Source organism: Pelodiscus sinensis, chromosome 12 (assembly GCF_049634645.1).
Source record: "Pelodiscus sinensis isolate JC-2024 chromosome 12, ASM4963464v1, whole genome shotgun sequence".
Lineage (NCBI taxonomy): Eukaryota > Metazoa > Chordata > Testudines > Trionychidae > Pelodiscus > Pelodiscus sinensis.
Window position 1 is genome coordinate 34,439,664 of NC_134722.1, and position 22,459 is coordinate 34,462,122.

A 22,459-nucleotide genomic window follows, 5' to 3' on the forward strand; every position below is an offset into this window, starting at 1 on the left:
ACTGAGCAGAAACAACTGACTGCTCCCAGACGGTATGGCTCTATGTAACTGGCTGAAGAAGGATAGAAATTCATTTATCTCCTGAGGGTACTGGAATACAGCTGGTAAAAAATGGCAAGTGTTTTCAATAGAAAAAATTGAATTAAATGAACATTTTAGTTTTTGAAAATTTTCACAGAATTTTTCAGTGGCAAGAATTTAAACAAAACATTTCATTTTGTTTTATTTCTAGTCAAAACTTTTTATTCCATTTCAGTCTAAATAAAAAAATATTCATTTTAGTTAGATTTTTATAGGAGGTGATCCATCCTTTTTTTTCAGAAAAAAAAACAAACAAAACAGATATTAAAATTTGAAACAAAACAAAAACATTATTTAGATTTGCTTCTGCAAATAAGTCAACATTTTACAAAGGAATGTGGTTTTTTCCATGAAGATGTTTGATTCCTACAAAAACTATATTATTGGTAGAAAAAAATATTTTTTCAGTTCTGTGTTGTAGAGAGGAGTGGAAAAAGTCTGTCTTCTGAAAAATGGCAGAGAAGAGGAGTCAGCTAGAAATAGAAGAATAAAATTCCACAAATGTTGCCAGACCAGAGAATCCCAGATTTCAAGATTCAACTTGTACTCTATCTTCAACCAATTTGATCAGTCTCTAATTGAAAAGTAAGAGAGTTGTGATCTCTTTTTATATATTGGGTGCAGCGTTCAGGACCTGGAGGTGGCCAGGGCAGCCCTCAGTGTGGCAATTTTCAGTGTTTCCTGTCTGAAAGGCTGAAGTTACCCAGACGCTTCCGTCCCATTTCCTTATCTGTGAAAAAGAAGATAATTTACCTTGTTTTTGTTGTTGTTTTTTCTAGGGATGGCACCTGTTAAATGGTTAATCAGCAGGTTGGCGGACTGCATTGGGTTGGAGGGACTGCTCCAGCCCCATCAGGCCCACTGTGCCACATTGCAAGCTGGAAGCACTCCAGCTCCACAGGTGGGGGGTGCTCCAGCCAGGCTAGAGCAGCCACCACCTGCAATGGACCCAGCCTGGCCAGAGCAGCCCATGGTACAGTGGGCACAGCCGGAATGGAGCAGCTGCCTGCCCTACCACAGGTTAAGGGTTCTCCAACCTGTCTGGGCCCACTGCACCATGGGAACCTGTTTAAGTTGTTCACTAATTAAATAGGATTGTACCTCGCTAGCATTTTCTGCTGAACTTTTTAGAAAATAGGGAGTAGGGTTTAATGTAGCTTAGTGATTTAGTACAGCGGTTACTATTTTGAACAGGCCATTATTTAATTCCTAGGTGTGTGTGGTGAGGAAACAAAGATGACCTTGTTCACAAGTGAATCAGTGCCTCAGGTTAATATCCAAGTGTTCTTTCAACTGAGCTGTGAGACTAATTTCTTCCTGGCCCTCTGGTAACCAGTTGAAGCAGTCAACTAGCTGATAGATCTTCAATGTTGCATACCAACATCTTTCACTGATTCACAGATTTCCTTATATCCTTAATACTTCCTCTGGGTCTTACTCCCTTTGAAATACCATGGTTTAAAAAGAAGTGCAGCTATACTTTGCAAGTACAATTTCTAAGCCAAAGAGAGAAAAATGGAGGCCTCCCTGAAATACTCCCCAGAAGCCTCATTTTGACTCACCCCACCTCTCAACTGATAATATCACCACTGAGAACTCAACTAATGGGAACTCAACTGTTTTTTTCTCTGAATATTTCAGTAGGACATTAGGAAGGGGAGAAATTAATTCTTATGAATTTGCATGGTATTTTGGTAGCTAAGACTACAGAATAAGAATCTCTTACACCTACAATAGTGATCAGAGTTGAGCCTACAAATACACTGAGCCACTCAAGGAAAACCCAAGTGGGTTGTGATGTCACTGGAGTTCTATAGAGAATTCTGAACTTTGTAATTTACCATTTATTTTATTTTTATGTCAAGCATGACTAGGATTTACAGGCCTGATGTGCTAACCTCAGTCTCTGCTCATGCAAAGGCAGTTCTGCGCACCATATGCTGCACACCAACTGAGTGAATGTTTACGTCAAAACGCATTTGAGAAAGTAGAGGAAAGAGATAGAGGAGCAAGAACAATGAGACAGCCACAAATTCTGACCCTTTCTTATATGAACTGATGCAACATAATTGAGGTTTTGTCATCACTGCTTTTTTTAGGTTTTAAGTCTGTTTTTAAAATGAACACACTATGTCTTGATACAAAATATAGGGAAGAATACGATTTGATGGCTGGGAGAGCAGTTCTTTAAAAATTGCCTTTGAGTTAAATTAGTTTTCAGGCCCTAACAATTAAGATTCTCCTATGAAAAAATGTATAATGTGCCAGAATACACACAACACAGCTAAAGCTGTAGGTCTGGAAGCTCACAGATGATTCTCTTAGTTTTTTATATATATATATATATATATATATATATATATATATATATATATATATATATATATATATAAATATATACACACACACGCACGCATACCCCATTTGCAACTATGGAAGAGGGGAAAATAGAGACTAGTCTGAATGAATCACATAAAAGGATCGTATCTTTGAATGGTGCTTACCCACCAACTCAGATGGGTGAATCCCTATGAATTGTTTGGAAAAACGAAGGCAAAGGATAACTGATCTCTGATAATTAGTTAATGTATATATGCAATGCTTCTTTTTTAACAGTTTCACAAAAGCTTTTACAACATGGTTATTTATTTTGATTATATGATTATATATATTTATACCACTTATGCCATTAAGTACAATTACCCTTATTACATGAACATGCCAAGGTAGTACAAAAATACTTTGAGAATAATCATACAACAAAACCATAATTAAAAGACTATTAAGAGTAGGAGATACACCTACAGAAATAGGGTAATTCATATTCAAAGTGTAAAAACAGCACAGCTGTATTATTATAATGTTTATGGTCTGTGCACTCTTATGTTTAATCATAAAGTTTATTCTTTCACTGTCAGTCCTGTTACTTGGTTGTGTGTGTGTGTACACATTTTAAATGGTATGGTGTTTTCCCTATGTAGGAGAGACATTGGTAGTTAAAAATACATCCATAGCCATTTGTGTTTTAATCCTCCCTGCATGTCTCATCTTCTAAGCAGCGCCAAGCATAACCCAGAATGCAAAGGGGTGCAGGAACTTGGATACCATAGTGCATTACTGTCAAACTCAACAGTATGGAATAGCTATCCATAATGCATCATTGTCAAACTCAACAGTAGTCACCTTACTGGGGAAAAGCTACTTCAAACTACAGGTTGGACCTCCTTGGCCTGGCACCTGAATAAGAGAATTTGCTGGACCAAGGGAGGTCCTCTGCCACTGGTCTCTAGGCTTATCGCCTGCTGCTGGCAGGCTGCCCCAGCAGGCATCCTGCCTTGCCCCCCCCCAACCTGGCTGGGGTACTTAGCCAGCTGCTGCCAGCTCCATGGGTGGCCCAGGCTCTGGCTCCTGGAGCAGAGTCCCAGTCCCCACCCTGCACTCCATAGGGCTACTTCGGGGCTCTGGTTCCAGCCCTGCACTCTGTGGAGCTGTCATGAGTCTCTGGCCCCACACTTTATGGGGCTGCTGTGGGACTCCAGTCCTGACCTCACGCTGCATGGAGCTGCTGCTCCAGCCCCACACTCAATGGGGCTGCCACCTTTACCTTTATTATAAATCACTGGTGAGGGCAGAATCCTATTTTGAGAACCCCAGCGATGGTCCCTCACTGCCCACTATTTTACTCAGCCCCAGGTGGCTCTCCAGCCCTTAGGCTCCTTGACTCTCTGGTCCAGGAGCATCCATGGTCCTGGCAGACCATGGATGTTGACAAACCAGAGAGTGCCGATTTTCAGAGGTGCAACCTGTACGTCTAATTCTTGCGCACAGTGGAGACATATGCCTTCAACATTACAAAATTGGGTTCTAAAAAATCCACCTTAATAAATTTGACCTTATCTCTCAGTGTGGATATGGCCTCAGTAGTTCGTTCATGACTGCCATGGCACACTTTGGTTCTGCAGGAAGTAAAATTGACGGATCTGTAAGTGGCACTCTTCCCTTCTGTTACTGATTAATGCATACCCAGTTGTGCTAAAAGACTGTTGGAACAGTCATATTGTGGGTGGTATATTTAAACAGGTATCAGCCTCTGGTGGTCATGAGAAATTCTAGGATACATTTTATAAGAAATATGATAGCTAACTCCAGTATCCTTATATGTCATTGTATCTCCATTTTATCTACACAACAGAAGTATTTTTTTAATTGTGGTCTATCAATATTGTATCAATATATTGGAGAATTCTTTGGGGCAGATTCAGGATAGGAATTTTTCTTGTAAGAATGATTTGTTATTTAGGTTTCACTTTATATAATTTGGATATCAATTTATTTGTCTGCTTAGTGGTTTAATACAGGAGGTGTTATTCCTTTTGAATTAAAACTGAAATTTACATTTTGGATGTTATGTAATGAAAAGAGAGACATGCACATATAAATGTATAATATAAACATGTATAATAATGCTGCAAAGACGTAAGTTTAAATTGCTCTGACTATTCCAGTTAGTCATGTCAATAAGAACAGGTTCTTCAACTATCCTGTGCACAGTTCTTATATTGTCAATAAGGATATTGGAGGATTTGAGTAAACCTTTAGACATGCATATTTTTCTTCTTTGTAACCCATCAACTCTTCCTTCAGATGTTATTAACATTAGCTTATGGTATCCATTGAAGTTTCTTGTCCTCACAACTGAAACAAGTATTTCATCTGTTTACCCCTCTATGAAGTTTCTGTTATAAAAATGTTATCAGAATCACCTTTACCTTTATTATAAATCACTGGTGAGGGCAGAATCCTATTTTGAGAAGTCTCCTGAGGATGATGTCTGGTAGGTACCCCACTTAAATTACATATGGGCTGAATTACTGAGCAAAGGAATTGAACCTCCACTGTTTCAGATTGGTTACGGTGGTAAAGAGCTTGTGCTCTGTAGAAGAAGGATGGATAAAATGCTCTTTGAACACTGAAGTTTTTTTTTAATGTTGGTGCAGAAGGGTTGCATTTATATTTGGCTTCTAGACCTGTCTCTTGACCTTCTAATTACTTTATTTGAAACAGCACTGAGGGTACAATAAAACTGGAGGTTGTCTCTCGTTTGCTTTATCATAAATTAAAGCTGTTAGTTTGGTGAGGTGAAAGTAGAGGCAGAGTGTTCATTACTGCACAAGTGACGGCTTGTCAATAGAACTGCTTTTTAGTTTGTTCTAGTCAGCACTTGCTGTGCATTTTGTTGGACCACTGGGAAATAATACAACAAGATTATACATTTGGAATACCACAAGAGTTCATGGAGAAAAAAAAGATAAATTATACACTTGGTAAAAAGTGACATGCTATCTTGTGCTATTAACAACCAGAGATAATTGCAGTGAATTGTAATTGCAGTTTGCAACGTACAGTACAGTGTGTCCATCATCAATCTAAATAGTGAACAAAGCAATTTATATTAAAACTTAATTCACTTGGTAACTTTCTGGTGTATACAAGGAAGCTAACAGATGTAGCTTTTCAGGAAGTTCAAAGGCATTTGGAACATGGAATGAAATGCTAATGTAGTAAGCCTTAGAGAAAGATTGCATTACTACTTATAATGAAAACAAATGTATGCCATTATATCCTAGTTTGTGTTTATTTAATAAAATATTACAGTTTGCACATTGATGAATTTAGTGTTCCTGAAGGAAAATGGAATGATATCCTCTTTTTATTCACGGTTTAGACAGGAAGAACAAATTATGCAGACAGCATAAATGGGATCTAGACTTCTACATGTTGTTTCTAAATTGACTTTAGCTTAAGAATACTAGCCTTTTAAAGGATACAATGCTAAAATGATATTTTATCAAAATTCTTCACATCTAGGGTTCTATTTTGAAATTATTTACTAGTACCCGGGTACTTTCAGAAGGTCTGATACCTTAGTTACCCAGGTTAGAGGTTAACGTTTTATTCTTTTCTTTTATATAATGAAGTTGGGCATTATTTTCTACTAGAAAATAATAATCTTACCTTGTATGGTATTTTCATGTCTATAACAGATGCATATACCACTCAGCAGAATTTCTGTAATGTGAGCGAGAGCACATTTATTATAACAAGTTGTCCCTTTTTTGAAGTATTCTGGTTAGTCAGTGGTGTTTGTTACAAATGACAGAGAATTCCCTGGATTATGCAGACAAGATCAATCATCCTATTGTTTGACCATCTGGCTGATTTCAGATTTGTACATGATTGTCAAAATACAGTTTGACATAATCTGGTGTATGTGGCTGCTAAACTGGAAACTGTTCTGTATCAATATTCAAATATGATTGGAATAATGAAATAAATAAATAAATAATATCTTTGAAGAGATCGGATGAAAAGGAGCATGATGCTTCAGAGAAACATTCTCTGTTCTTTTAAGTTCGGTCATTTGACCCTCTGGTACAGACCGCATTTCAAAGAGTGACCCATTATACATCAGAGTGCTCCCTTCTTTTTTGTGCCATAAGTTGCTTAACCACATGTTTCTAATCTTGGTCTCAGAGAGAAATGTTAGGACCTCATAGGCAGATTCTCAGCTGGTGTAAAAGGTCATAGCTCTATCTACACATGTTCAGTGGAGCTATGACAATTTTTATCAACTGATGATTGAATTCTATGGGTATTGTGAGTTTGCCAGGAGAATGGGGTGTAGGCTTGTTTTTCTGCTTTCCAATAATAGCTCATGGGAATGCAGTGTACGGGGAAGAGATGCTAAGACAGCAATGTAGTTCACAACCAAATGGTTTCTTTTAATATATGGCATTGGTCTTTACCTACCTGTGGTGCAGGAATTCCACACTTGCTCCAAACCCCAGATTTCTCATCTAGAACTGCCATATATGGCTGCCAAGGTAGTCGGCTGGACTTCAGAAGTTCATAACATCCTTCTATTTAAAAAAATGTAATTTTAAATTGTATGATTGAAAGTGAATGTTGTGTTGCAGTACGGAGGTAAATATGCATAATTGTTGGCAGGCTTTCAATTTTGATGGAAAATGCCATTTTTAGAGAGAGAGATAATGGAGGAAAATATTTCCCTTTGCAGTTGATGAATTTTTTTTCTTCATAGCAATATACTGTGTGACATAACTTGGCAAAATACACAACTTGGGAATTACAGTCCAAAAACATTTCTTCTAGCAAAAGCGTTCTATAAATCTCAGGAATGTTTTTGACAGCCAGTCATTCCAGATGTAGAATAGACATTTAGAGCAATACTTGTTTTGTTCACTTCTTAGTAGAAAATAAGTTTTTTAAAAAATATAAACCCATGCTGGTTTTATCCAGGGCATCCTTTTCTGAATACAGGAATATTCTGACCAGTGATAGTCACACTATCTAGTCTCCTTTGTCTCCTGTAAATCTTCAGTTTAAGCACAATGCATAAATAATTATCTGCTCACTGCCATATGATACCTATTAATTTTATTTGGTGGTGTGCGCACCCTGCATTTTCAGAAAGAGGCCAAATTCTGCTGTCAGATATGCCTGCACAGCTCTCACTCTGGAATTGCACACTCCTTTGAAGGCACAAATTGGTTTGTGCTGCTTGAATTTCTTCACAAAAACTCTTTTGCTATCTTGCCTATGTACTACTAGCAACAGGCCAGATTGCACCATTACAAGGGTGAACTGGGTCATAAGGCCTCACTGCTTGTGGTGCTATTTCTTTCAGTACCACTCTATGCCCATGTCTCACAAATGAGGGGGAAAGGGCAGAGAGAAAATCTGTCCCCCCATTACCTCCACCGCAACCAGTTCAATGATGTGGCTGTGTTTGTGTATGGGTTGCCAGGTGTCCGGTTTTCTACCAGCCAGCCTGGTATTTGCACCCTTTGTCCAGTAGAAAAATTCAGAAAATACCGGACATGTGCAGTGTCCACACACCACTGCACATGTCCGGTATTTTCTGAATTTCCATCTGGGCACCCAATGGAAGCCTGGTGGGGGCGAAGAAGCAACTGGGAGGCGGGGTGCGATTGGCGGTGGGAGCCCTGTGGTTGCGTGCCTAAGCCAGGCGGGGTGGGGGCAGTGGCTGGGACTCCCAGCCACTCTCCCCACCCGGCTTCTGCCCACAACCAGAGGCTCCCAGTGCCAGTCACAGCCCCGTCTCCCAGCTGGGAGCCTCTGGGTGCATGCAGAAGCCAGGCTGAAAGCCACTCCCCCCGACCCCTCCCGGCTTCTACTAGCAACTAGAGGGAGTGCCTGCCGGGGGCGCGGCCTGTTGGACTCCGGGTGCGGCCAGAGGCTGCACCTCCCCCCCGCCAGCTCTGCTTTCTGCCCCCCTTCCTCCAGCCCCCCTTTCACCCAATAATAATGTAAATTCCAACTCAGCAACAAAAAACTAATTTCCACTCTTTATCATCTCCCACTAGATAAGTTAAAAGAAGTGGCCAGGTAGTATAAAGGGTTCCACGCTTTATTTATTTATTTATTTATTTATTTATTTATTTATTTATATGACATATTTTTACCCCACCTCTCTATTTAAAATTTTCGAGGTGGCTTACAAAATGTGTTAAAAGACAATATATATATATATAGAGAGAGAGAGAGAGAGATAATTAAAATATAGAACCCCAAAGGCGGGGGGACATAAAACCTGTTAAAATACCACAAGACAACTCCCAGATTTGTTCTTAAAAGCCCAATCCAAGTTTTAGTTGATACTGGCTTGTAGAGGTTGAACCTCTCTAGTCCAGCACGCTCCGGTATGACAACATCCATGATCTGGCATGATTTTAGTTGGCTAGATGTCCAGTTATCATGGGTGTGACCAAGCTTTCCATCGTCCCATAAAGTTTGTTTACAGCCACCCGTACTGGCTCTCAATGTTCTGTGCTGTTATTTAGCTCTAATTTACCCCCAAAAAGTCTTCTGAGAGCCCACTAAGCAGTGGAAGTGTTGGTAATGCTGCTAGACAATATTGACCTCCTATGGTCTGGCAAATTCTCTGATTCAGCACCAGTCAGGTCCTGAAGATGCTGGACTAAAGAGGTTCAACCTGTATATCCTATTTTTTGTGACACTTCCCACTGGTGGTGATAGTAAGAACCCGAGGTTCTTTATAAATAATGACACTATGTCAAATAGTGATAGAAATGTAGCCGTGTTAGTCTGGTGTAGCAGAAACAAAATACAGGACTTTGTAGCACTTTAAAGACTAACAAGATCACCTAATAAACCATCTTGTTAGTCTTTAAAGTGCTACATAGTCCTGTATTTTGTTTCAGCGACACTATGTCAGATACTCCATGTTTTTTAGCAGTGGACTTCATTCAGTGAAACACAATACAATGAATTAACGGTGTGACAGATATGACTTGGAATATGCTTGGATAATCTTCTTAAATTAAGTTTAAATATCTTCAGAGTCCTTTATATTAAATGCATAGGCTATGTATTATTGTTAGGGCACTGTGTCTGTCCTGGGAGTTTGTGGAAGTCATGGATTCTATGACTTTCCTTGACCTCCATGACTTCTGCAGTGGCTAGTGTGACTAATCTCGGGGTTGCCCAAGCAGCTGCCCCAAAGCCAGCTGCTCAGATGGCCTCGGGGACAGCCACTCCGGCCACAGTTGGAGCAACCCGCAGCTAGCCACTTGGGTGGCTCCACAGCCTGTTGCAGGGCCAGTTACAGGGGGTGATGTGGCCCCAGCACTGGTTCAGTGGCAAAGAGGTGACCCTCAGCAACAGTCCAGGGCAGCTGGAGCAGCAGCCTCAGGGGCAGATGAACAGCCACTTCCCAGCAGACCCTGGCAGCTGATGCTGATGGTGCTGGTTCACCCAGGGCCAACCCCATCCAGCAGTGGAACCCATGGGACACCTCTACTAGTAGTGAGTCATCCCTCTCCCAGCAATGCCCCCCACTAAATTTTATGGTATAAATCATGGACAAATCATGGACCATGAATTTTTCTTTATTGCCAATGATCTGTCAGAGTTTTACTAAAAAATCATAACCTAATATTCGGGGCCACGCCACCTGCCTGCTATACTCACCAACTTCCCCCTCTCAGCTGGGGAAGGCCTGGGGTGAGGCCTCCCTGGCTAGTCCTGCCCCCCAGCCGCTGGCTAGTCCCGCCCTCCAAGGCCACTCAGGCTCAAGCTCTTGTCCCCTCCCTCCCCCAGCTGCCAGGGGTGGGGGAAGAAGGCCAAGGCTGCGGCAGGCCTGGCTCTCCCTTCAGCCTCCAGGAGGGGTGGTCCAAGGCCACACGTGGCCCAACAGGAAAAAAAGGATCTAATCCAATTGCTGTTTAAGTCAATGGGAAACTTTCCATTGATTTCCATGGGAACAGGAGCAGGTACAGAGGCCCTGTTTCTGAAACCAGTGGAACATTTGCCATTAAATGCTGTCGGCAGAATTAGAACTTAAATAAACAGCATTAGGAAGGAGTGTGAACACATACAGTTAAAGAGATGGAAACAGAGTGCAATTTTTACTTTTGGACACGTACAATGGTAATGCTGTTATTTATTAGAAACGCCATAGTTACAGCAGTGTAGTTGTTTCTGAAGACCTCAGTCTGATGTCAGGCATTAAAAAATAGTTACCTTTAGAAATAAAACCATTTGAGAGTAAACATTTAAGTGGCTGGATTGAAGGAAGAAAATAAAGTTCCCAACACTTTTTGCTTGCCCAAATTTGCTTCAAGTTCTTTGAAGTAGAAAAGGAAGGGAAATGTACGGTGCAATTTTTCTTTAGCATCTTTGCAATGCAACAGGACAATCGATACAAATCTTTGCAGTAATCATATATTGATTTTCCTGGAATATAACTCCATTTAAAGCATTTTTATCCCCAGGAGTGGAAGCATTGGAGGTTATCAAAGAAGAAAGTAGGTTTCCTTGACCCTCATCTACAGTTCACAATTGATTAACAGAGAAGAAAGAAAGAAAGAAAGAAAGAAAGAAAGAAAGAAAGAAAGAAAGAAAGAAAGAAAGAAAGAAAGAAAGAAAGAAAGAAAGAAAGAAAAGTTAATATTAGTCAAAAAACATGATTACACTGCATTAGCCTTTTGTTAAATTGTTAGGTCATGATAAACTAATAAATGCCTTCTTATAGCTTTACAAATGATTTTGAGATGGTGGGAGTCTACACTAAATTACAGTTCAATTTTACAGTACCTATTTCTTATTGATGTGGTGTGTGTGGAAATAATTTTGTGCTCTCTAATAACCTGTAGCTTTACAAGTATTCAGAAATCAGCTAGGGAAGTTAAGTAATAGAAGTAGAAATAGAATAGAAATAGAAAGAATTCACTTTAGCCTTACCCTTAAAATGAAGTACCTCTTACTTTTGGCTTGGCCAAAATTCATTAAAATATTTATGATAATCTCATGTCTATGTATTTTTTTAATCCAAGATTTTTTTCTAATTGTAAGGATCTATTCCCTTTGCTACTAAATGAAGATACCACAAAAAACTAAACTAATAAAAAGTAATATTTCTATTTTAAAATACTGTAATGTATCATTTATAATTATACATTGCATATACTTTATAATTTTATAATACCCAGAGACACTAGGATCTCTTTGTGTAGAAGCATATGAATGAAAATTCTCTAGAAAGTTTTTCCCCATTGTCATGAGGCTGTCCAAATTAGATAAAATCATCTACTAGCAAGAAAATGTCTAATCTGTGTTGTTATGATTCTGACTAATAAAACTAAAAGAAACAATAAAGTCAAGATGCTTCATTTTAAACAAAGATAATGTCTAGACACATGTTTTCATCTGAGAAGCTGAATTTCCCCAAAGTGCATGGTACTGCCATTAAGATAAATGCCAGGTGCCAAATTCAGTTTGGGTCTGAACTTCTTCAAAATATGCAGATGTTCAATTTTTGGAGTTTTGTTTCAGGCCCATCTCTGATTTTGAAAACCTTACTTTGTTCCCAGTCTTGTCCATGTGGACAATGACACCAATAGTGAATTCCATTCAAGTCCACACAAGCATCCACAAGCAGATTCCTATGCAGTAAGATCTATGCTCTCAACAGCACTTCAGTTTTTCTTCTTAGTGTTGATACAGTGTTTTCTCTCCCTTCCAGCACACACTTTGATGCTTTCCTTGCCCTTCTTCTCCATTTCCTGTTGTTTTTGTGTCTGAGGCCAGGTTCTCACAGATTAGCCCTTTATTAAATTAAAAGGTGCATGTAGCTTCATTATCCTTCTCAGTGTGTTGTAGTTGATACTGTTTATTTTACCAACTTCAGAGCTTTTTTGCTTCAGGCAAAGCAACTACTACACATTGTCAGATAAAGTACCTTATCTGTCAGTAGCACTCTTGTGAATTAATCATAATTCAATAGGTTTACTAATCAAGATTTGAGATGAATGTTTTGATAGAGCAATCAGATTTGTCTAATCTATCATTAGCTGACAGTTGCTTTAGGCAGAGTGCTAACTTGGCATTAGTACCTGGTTTTGATCTGTTTGGCATGGCCCCACTAGGCAGTAGCATCAGATATTACAGCAAAGGATCTTTGCACATATAATACTTAAAAGTCCTTTTGCAGTTTCTGGACTAATTGGGTGGACCATAGTTGAGACAAACTATTCCTGCCCACCCTGTAGTGCATTATCAACACGTTTTTGAACAAGGAGTTCGCTCTATAATTTTCTTAACTAACAGAGGTACTCAGGGCTTGTTGACAAATCAGAGACATGATTTATGGCAACATATGCAAGCTTTGCTCAGAGCTGAAAGGGTCACTGGGATAGAAAGGAGATAAACTTAATATATTGTTAAGCGTTACTAATTATGAATCCAGTCACGTCTGATGTCACTAAAATTTGTTCTCAATTTTGCCTAGTTATACATTCTTGGGGTAATTTACAGCATAGCTCGCAGCAGTTCAATTTGAAAGCATAAATGAAAGCTTTCATTGTATATTGACATATTTTTCTTGTTAAGCAATGTTTAAAGTACTGATACAAGATGCTGTAATAGTGGGTTAGACTGCAAGTGCAAGTTTGGTACATTGTAGTCAATAATAGATTAGAGTGGGAAAATGAAGGATAAAATTGATGTGTTGTAAGTAGAGTCCTGTCTCAGTGTAGGAGGAAAAAAAACATGAAGCAAAATGTCCAAATTCAGGCGCTTTCCCTTTTGGTCATATATCTGTGCTACAGAAGAAATGCCCGTATGGGCCCATATTCATACACTGCCCCAGTATATATTCCTTCTCTCATTACAACCCTGTGCAATGTCTAAGGACTATGTGTAACTTGAGTCCCACTTCAGTCCGCCACACAGGCTTTATGCTGGAGTAGTTCTCAAGCCTCATTGGACCGCAACTCTCTTCTGACAACAAAAATTAGGACACAATCCTTGAGCCCAACTTTCAGAACCAGATAGGTGGGGTGGGGATAACAGAGACAAAGGCTTGGCTTCAGCCCCAGGCAAGAAGCACTTCGGCCTGGGGTTCAGGCCTGGGTTGGGGGCTTTGACTTGAGCTTCAACCCCAGGCCCGAACAAGTTTAATGCCAGCCATGGTGACGCCATTAAAATGAGGTTTGAGAACCACTATATGGACGTTAAAACTGTAGGAGCAGGATGCAGAAGCTGTACCCTTTGGATTCTCTCCTAGCCACCCTGAAATGGATTGGATACATAACAGATTTAATAACACACCTCTTTTATCTAAGGGTATGTCTACATTGCCCGCTTATTTCAAAATAAGCTATTCTGGAATAGTTATTCCAAAACAGCTTATGTCGAAATAGCACATCTACATTGCAGGGAAGCCTCAAAATTAGTCTGAGGTAGGCTTCCCTAATGTAGATGTGCTATCTCGATTTAGAACGCCAGAATGCACTGGAGAGGAATAACTTAGAAAAGCCCTCGTGAGGTGCTATTTCAAAATACCAGCATTGGATCATCTACACATGCCCTATTTTGAAATAGCTATTTCAGAATAGGCATTATTCCTCATAGAATGAGGTTTACAGATTTTGGTATAAGCCATCCGTTATTTTGAAATTATTTCAAAATAACAGAATGACTGTGTAGACGTTCACATTTTTATTTCAAAATAATGCTAGTTATCTTGAAGTAACGGTGCAATGTATATGCACCCGAAAAGTTTTCTTAATTGATTAGAGATATAGTTAAAAGGACAGCTGCTGTATCAGTACTCTCAGCCGTGGTCTACACCAAGGCTTTATTTCAACATAGCCTCCCATAGGTTGGATTTATAAGCAGAGCATCCACACTACCAAGCCCATTATTTTGAAATAAGGTGCTGCTTATTGTGAAATGTCAAAGCCATGAAGACCGGGGTCAGTGAGGAACTCAGTCCCCCGCTGACTTCAGGCTCCATGCTACACAGCATGCCCCTAGGACAGTGGTTCCCAACCTTTCAAGGTTGTCGGGCGCCAGGGGGCGTGGCCGTTCGCCCGCCGGGAGCCAGGGGGCGGGGACACTTGCGCCCCGGGGGCGGCCCCCTCCCATAGCCGCATGCCCGGGGGCGGCCCTCCCCCATAGCTGCATGCCCGGGGCCGGCGCTCCCCCCGCCAAGCACCACGCGCCCGGGGCCGGCGCTCCCCCCGCCAAGCGCCGCGCGCCCGGGGCCGGCGCTCCCCCCACCATGCGCCGCGCGCCCGGGGCCGGTGCTCCCCCCGCCCAGCGCCGCGCGCCCGGGGCCGGCGCTCCCCCCACCATGCGCCCGGTGCCAGGCCAGCACTGAGCACCTGGCGGGCGCATGGAAATGCCCCCGCGGGCGCCATGGCGCCCGCGGGCACCGTGTTGGGAACCATGGCCCTAGGAGAACCGGGTCAGCTGGAGACTCCCCAGCTGACCCCATATTCTGCACGGTACTTCCCCAGAACCCAGGGTCAGCTGGGAAGTGCTGCAGGGAACTCAGGGTCAGCTGGGAAGTCCCCAGCTGACCCCGGGCTCCACTGCCCCTTTAAAATGGGCGGAGGCAACAGTTTCAAAGGGGCAGCCGTGGAGGTGCACAGGCAGCACAGGCACAGCTGATCCACGGCTGTCCCTTTGAAAAGCACTGCCACTTTGAAGTACTCCTCCCCCACCCTACTTTGCTGCCTCTATATCATAGAGACAGCAAAGGGAGAGGATATCGACTAGTCAAAATACTATCTGATAAGCAAATGCTTATCGGATAGTCGACTAGTCAACCAGTCTTTTACATCCTTAGGGAGGACCTACACAAAGGGCCACCAAAATCCTGGGGCATATTCTTCCTAATTGAAAGGTACATGGGAGTGATTCTGACTTTTGCTTTTTTAGGAATTTTTACATTTTGCCTGCCGCTACTCTCTTAAAAACCAAAGTGAATATTATTTATATTCACACCACAGGTAAAACATCTCAGTCCTTTTTCTGTGGCGGTGATGAGAATTACATTGACTTTGCCACCACAGGATTGTTTTTCATATTTTGTCAACAGACTCATGTCTGAGATATCTACTGCTGTTCTCGATCCCATCTCTCCAGAAATATTTAAAGGGACAATAAAGAGGTATCCTTTTCAATAGCCATCCGCTCTGTTTAAATTGTGCATTGAACTGCTGATGATTTCTTTGCAAGTTCTCCACTACCCTAATGAATGAAACAGGGAAATCCACATGAGATGCCTGTACATATTTGCACAAGGAAAGCTTTCTGATATCAATGAAGTACTGTTTATGTAAAGTGACTGATTAAATTTCCTGGCCTCCTCCATCAAATTTCTCAAGTTTTAAAAAAAATCCTATTTGGGGGTTCTGTACTCATTCTAAATCCTGCTGTCTTGACTGCCACCTCTGACTTCATTTTCTTTTTGATAACATCTAGAACGACATGCAAGAATACCTCGCTTATATGTGAGATGAATGATAGTCCTGTACTATCACTACAATAACATGAGATTATCATAGATCAAGGATTTACGGGAGACATTAAGAACAGGCAGCCTGTGCATATTTAATTCATTGTTTCTTTTTTCTCCTCTTGCTAGTTAACATATCAAACTATTAAATAGAAATGAGTCATTTCATTTTTCTTTGTGCTTCTAAAAATGTATTTGATTTGACAGTTTTAGGAGTAAGGAGATTAAAAAAAAGCAACCCTTCTTGGTACAAAGGTGTTCTGTATGACAGCATGTGCACATTTCTGTTCACGTGGTCATGCCTGTAACACCTGTGCAATCCCTAGGGCAATTCTGTCACTCACTTTTTGCCTGCCAATTTGCTTGCTTCAGTTTGATCTATGTTTGTTATCATTTGTCAAATGACACCTAAAGCATGTTTTCCCATCTAGTTTTAGGAACTGTGTACATTGATAATTATAACATGCAGGGAGATAGACAATCATCTACAGTGCCTTTTGAACCCAAATGATTCTATAATGTTTATGTTTTTCCTACCCTTGTTGATTATTTGTGTGTTTTTCCTATTGCAATTTTTAGACATCAACTAAAAATTTCTGGTTTTAGGGGTAGGGAATTGAGCTAGTGGAGGAAGGAAAAACAATGGAAAACTAAGTCCCCAATCCACAAACGCTCATGTACATAGACTCTTAGAAATGTAGGGCTGGAAGGGATCCTCTTTTTCTTTGTGAGGCCTCACTAATCTGCCATAAAAACTCCATGGCCCACAACAACTGTTTTTCTGCATATAAAAGCTATGACAGAGGTGCTGGATCCAGAGTGCGGGGATGCTGCAGCATCCCCTGGCTTGAAGTGGTTTCCATATATACAGTGTATTCAGTTCAGTTTAATGGCTCTCAGCATCCCTGAGCCAGCATGAGGGGGTGGCAAGCAAGGCAGTTGCCTAGGGCCTCCTAATGCTAAATTGCTCAGGATTTGGTTTAAGCCCTGTATAGCAAGGTTGAGACGCCATGTTTTAGCCCAGGGCGAGGCAAGGAATGTTGCCTGGAGGCCAGACCCGGCCCACCTAACACTTAGATCCGGCCTGCAGACTGCATCTGGCCACTTTCTATTTATATCCTGTGGCCTGTGCCACAGAATTTCCAGGAGGTGGCACAGGCAGAGGATCCTAAAAGGGCTCATGGCTCCTCTACCCTGACGTGAGCCAGAGCCATGAGTCTTTTAAATAGCTGCAGTAAACCCAGGAGGCTGCCAGGCAATATGGTAGTGGCAGGGCTGGGAGTGGGAGCCCTTTTCTGTGTTTTAATTCAAAGCTTGTGGACCCAGACAACCCTGGGAGGAGGCTAGTCCAGACCCCGCTCCTTCTGGGGGGGGGGGGGGAGGTGGACCCAGCCCATGACCACCTACCAAAATTCATTAAGTGAAAATTATTGCCCATCCCTGCTTTAGCCCTTTGTGGTTGAGCATCTCCTTTCTGCCTTTCACCCCATCAAGTCTAATGCCAGCCCTGTTTGGTGGACTTCATGAACCCTGCCCAAGGCTCTTCAGGAGGCCCCGGACCCTTGGTTGAGAAACACTGATCTAGTCAACCCCTCCCACTCTGAAGTAAGTTTAAATGTACATATTTATGCATGTAAGCAATTCCTTTGAGTGTAGTAGGACTATTCATGTGCACAGGGTTGAAGGATATTTGCAGGATTGGGACCTAAATTGCTAGATGTTGAGGTTAAAGAGAACACTGGAGAATATGCAAAACCACAACCACTTCTTGTCTTCCAAAAATATCAAATGGCCTTCCAAGTTATGTTGCTAGAAGAATAAATTTCATCCTGACTCTCCTCTTTTCCCTTTCATTTGCTTGATGAAATGAGACAGTCAGACATAATACGTACGGAAAAACTCAGAGACTCAGAAATAGTTTTATTTTCATGGGTTTATTATCATCATGAGAATTCTTCATGTTTTTCTAGCTATTTTGACCAGTTTCTTGAGATGGTACCAACATGAACAGTTTATTATTTATACTAACCCCACTCCACCCGCTTTAGCGTTCAGATGCCTATTTCTACATAAAGTCCTTTTTCACTTTATTGCAAAGTAGCTGACCCTCAGCTGGTCCTTCATAATTACATAATTGTGTAAAACTTTTCAGTAGGATCTGCTGATACCAGAGAGTTAGTCATATTTTGCATGGGATTATCAAGACATGTTTATGATTCTGTGAGACTAATAAAAGACACCAAAAGACTTAGGTTCAGGTTCACTGTAAGCAAAGTTACAGACTTTGGGCCATATTCTCAGTTGTGAATCATCCGTGTGTTCATTGCAGCTGAAAAAGGGATCATGCCAAGGAACTATTTACAATTCCTCCATTCCTCGGCTTGTTCTGTTCCATGATGCTCTCTGAAGAAGGGATTTTCAGCTAGATGGATCTGCTAGGCTTATGGTCCTTTTGCACTAATGGATCCCAACAAAGGAGCCATAGCATAGCTTACCCTACAGCTAATTAGGAAGTTATCCAGTAATTTATATGGTCTGAAGTTAGTATGAATATATTCCTATCAATGAGCATGACAGAAAAAATAAGATCACATTCTGCCATTGGTTATTTATATACAATTCCCATTTATGTCAAGTGCATGTAGCTAAGGATATGTCTATGCTACTGCCATTACAGCAGCACAACTGTTGTGTAGAAATTTCCTACTTCAACAGCAGGGGTTTACCATTGATGTAGAGAATCCACTCTGAGAGATGGCTAAAATTTTTCCATTAATCTAATTGAGTCTATAGTGGTGGCTAGATGGAAATAACCATAGCTCTCAGGGCATGAAATTGTTCACTGCTAGGTCAATCTAATGTTAAGCGCAGACCAGGCCTGTGTGAAAAGTATGTACTTTGTTTTTCATTCTGGCATAACATCATATTTTAAAACTTATTCTTGGAAAGAGTTTGCCTATATGTAAACAATAGGGAAAGTTTCTCAGTCCACAGTGGTCTTAAATAGCAGACATATTGCTCAAGTACACTAAACAATACTCCTATGCTAGAGGAGACTTACCTCAAAGCACTTATTACAACAGTTTTCCAAATCTTTAATTTATTATGTGTTCCATTTTCATTTACTTTTTCCACAATTTAGCTGTTTGGGCTCCGCTTTTGAGTGCTGAAAGGTTAAAAGGTGTGCTGCAAAGACAGCTTGCATAAAAGCACATCAATGATAGAATTTTTACATCATTTGAAACAAAAGAATAAAATGTAAAGCTGTTGAATTTCCCAACTACATTAAACATTTTATATCACACATTTTAAAACCAAAATATACTTTAATTTTTAAACAGATTTTGTAATAAACATTTACCTTTCTCGATACAAAACTAAACGTCTATAACCAGGAAGTATAGTAACACTTAATAAGTGGTCTGTCAGAGTTTTTCCATTTGAAACCCTTGGGTTAAAAGGTTTATGGATCTGAAGTAAAAGTTCCCTTGCCAAACGGAGGCAAAGTGGTAAGTTATACAAAAAAAAATCATCTTCCTGTGTAGCCCCTCGCCTCACGTGTGTAGCCATTATGGAGTCATGATTTTGTTATTTTTTACAAAAATATCATTTTACATTTATATAGTACCTTTAATCCCAAAGGATTCCGAAACACTTTAGAAAAATTTCTGCAGAGGTGCGGATCACCTCACATACCAATAAAATACTGACAGCAGCATTTTAAAGGATAAGTAAAATGCTTTTAAAATAAATACCAAAAGAAAGAAAAAGTTAAATGTCCAATCCAACTTAAAAATTATGGGTAAGAACAATTTTTTAAAATGGAAACATCTTCCCTCATTTGTGGTACTTACTGAGATCTTACTTTGAAGTTGTGGTATTCACTACATGAGATGAAGCTATGCCTCACACCTAATATGGCAAGGCTCCTGGCCTTGTTTAAGATATTTGAGGTTCATCAGTTGTTGTAGAAGAAACAAAGAAACCTGACCTCAGGTTTTGGCAGGTTTAAGAAAAAGTGGGGAGACTTTGTTTATGTTTCAAATGTAATTATTTGTAATTGTACAGTCATGTGTATTCTGATAATGATTTCAGGTGACTCTTCTAAAACAAAACATTTTGGACTGGTGGACACTAGGACTTTATATTGGCTTTAGCTGCATATGCTGAATTCTCTAACTGATGCGTCCACACTACCAAATTTTTTTTTCAGTTTTTCATTTCATGAAGAAAAAAAATCTGTTTTGGGGCACCATGACAAAGATTTTTTTTGGCTCTGCAACTATACCAAAAAATCAGTTTGCTCTAGTTATGCATACATATGAAAGACATCAGAAATTGGGTCTTTGGCCACAATTATCTAACCCATTGTTTCCCAAATGGTGGCAGAACCTCGGGGTTCCACAAAGTGAAAATAAGGGTTCTGCGAGAAAATTCCATTACAATAACATTTTATTATTTAAAAAAATAATTAATATTTAAGCATTTATGAATTTGATTGTAAACAATTTTCATTTATGTTTGCCACAATAAGTGTCTTTGTGTAATGCCAGCTTAGCCAGAGAGTGGGGATGATGATGTCACTGCTCAGCACTGCATGCGCGGTCAATGGTGCGATCGCCTGTTATATACCACTGTAAATCCCCGTACTCACTGTCAGGGAGCGTGAATCACGTGGGTAACTGAATACGAATATACTAGTGCTGCGTCAGACAAAGTCAAAGCTTCAGCTGTCAAACCAGTTTCTTGTATGGGAGTGCGCAGGCAGTGTTCTCACGAATACGTTACTTCAGTATAGTCATGTGATTTCTTGTATTTAAAAATTTAACCATGACAAATATAAATTGACTATGATTAATCTACATATCTACACTACATAACAGTAATGCTTAGGTTGATGGTGATAATACAACAAGTTAATAGTATCTTTGTACACATTAAATGTGATTTTTCTTTTTAAATATGTGCAATTAAACTAAATGTTGATCTCATGAACTTGTTTAGCATTAACCTTACTTATTTGTGGACTACTTTTTCAGCTCCATATATAAGACTGTTATTAGGGATTCCGCAAAACAAGTTTAAAGGGGGTTCCATGGCCAAATAAAATTGGGAAAAACTGATCTAACCAATTGCTTCATTTATCAAGACAGGCTGTTTCTTCTTTGATGTGCAAAATGAAGAATAACAAATTTATTTTCACTGGTGTTAGGAAAGAACTGGCGACCCAATGGCAGACAGAGTAAACATGCTTCTTTATTGCAGATAATTCTGTTTCGGACCCCTTCCCCACCCAACCTTGGGAACTGAGTGAGCAACAAATTAACCACAGGTTCACCTTTTTATCTTAATTAGTATGTAAATACACTTATCAATTACATCACCCCTTAAGCCCTAATTTAGTAATGTGAACACCCATATAATGCATAATCATAACCATGTGATTAATATAATTATACCCGCCCCTGTTTACTGTTAACAGTTATTTAGTTGATTTAAGCAATTGTCACATCACAAAACTTGTTAAATCAGCAACTTACAAGGGGAAAAGGATACATTTTCCTGAATATATACTTCAGAGTGAATGGGAACGGATAAGGGTGTAGGGAGATACTATTTGTTTAACACACACAGTGAGCATTCATTAAAAGTTACATCTTTTTTGTACAGTTACTGGCTTATCTATCCCAAGCAAACAAGAAGGGAGGAAACATGCCTACAAATCAATAGGGACAGTGCCTGCCCATGCTATACTCCTATCACGATGGTAGCAATTATTTAACCCTTAGACACCCCCAAAAAATGGTAATTTTGACTAGACTTGATCATCAGTGTTTCAAAATGAATCAGCAGGCTAATATATTTTAAAGGTAAATAATTTGGCTGGATTAAAGAGTCAGAAAGAATAACTTCAATGGATACTTATCACCTTATTTTTAAAGTGAAATAAAGGTGATCTTGGTTTAAAAAATATCCACTGGGTGAACAGCAGTCAAAAATCTAATGGTATTTTCAAGTTTTTCAGTCTCTGCATACGTGGACAATGGTTGAATGTAAGCATAACTTAAGTAGATATATTTTACAGTCAGATGCTCTGGCTGTAGTTAGGATTATATATTTTTCCACTGTCCACAGTTGTATTTTCATCTTCAGTCAGTAAAAAAAAAATCCATTCATTGCTTTATAAAATAAAGATTTGACTCAGGAAAAAATTCAGTAAAAAAGAACAAAAGAAACAAGAACTAAGTTTGCATAATGACTAAGGAGGGAGTTCCAGGCTTAATTTAGATTTAAGCCTTTGTGCATTTAGTTTAGACTCTAAATGTTGTTTTTATGTAACCATTTGTGGTATATAATATATACATTATTAGTAACAATATATACAAAAGATAATCCAAGATTTTAATGGGAAAGGGAATGAATGAATTCTTCAGTATGTCCATAGAAACTTTTCAATTGCTATTTTGTGCCTGGGGCAGCAGAGACTCCTTAATTATACATTGTTTT

The 22,459-nt window shown here is 39.9% G+C and overlaps 1 protein-coding gene across 13 annotated transcripts in view; it reads left to right on the top strand.

Annotated features, from left to right (window-relative positions):
- FTO (FTO alpha-ketoglutarate dependent dioxygenase) overlaps positions 1 to 22,459 on the top strand; it is a 397,366-nt gene that overhangs the window by 279,555 nt on the left and 95,352 nt on the right. For 2 of the 13 annotated variants that reach the window (XM_075940292.1, XM_075940300.1), the window contains one exon: positions 17,447 to 17,557. The exons of 9 other annotated variants lie outside the window; for them this stretch is intronic. In XM_075940292.1, coding sequence (XP_075796407.1) covers positions 17,447 to 17,522 — 76 coding nt within the window. In that variant the 3' untranslated portion in view covers positions 17,523 to 17,557. Of the gene's footprint in view, positions 1 to 705; positions 2,391 to 10,919; positions 14,652 to 17,446; positions 17,558 to 22,459 lie in introns of those variants that run through there. 2 more of the 13 variants (XM_075940297.1, XM_075940293.1) reach the window with 2 other exon arrangements.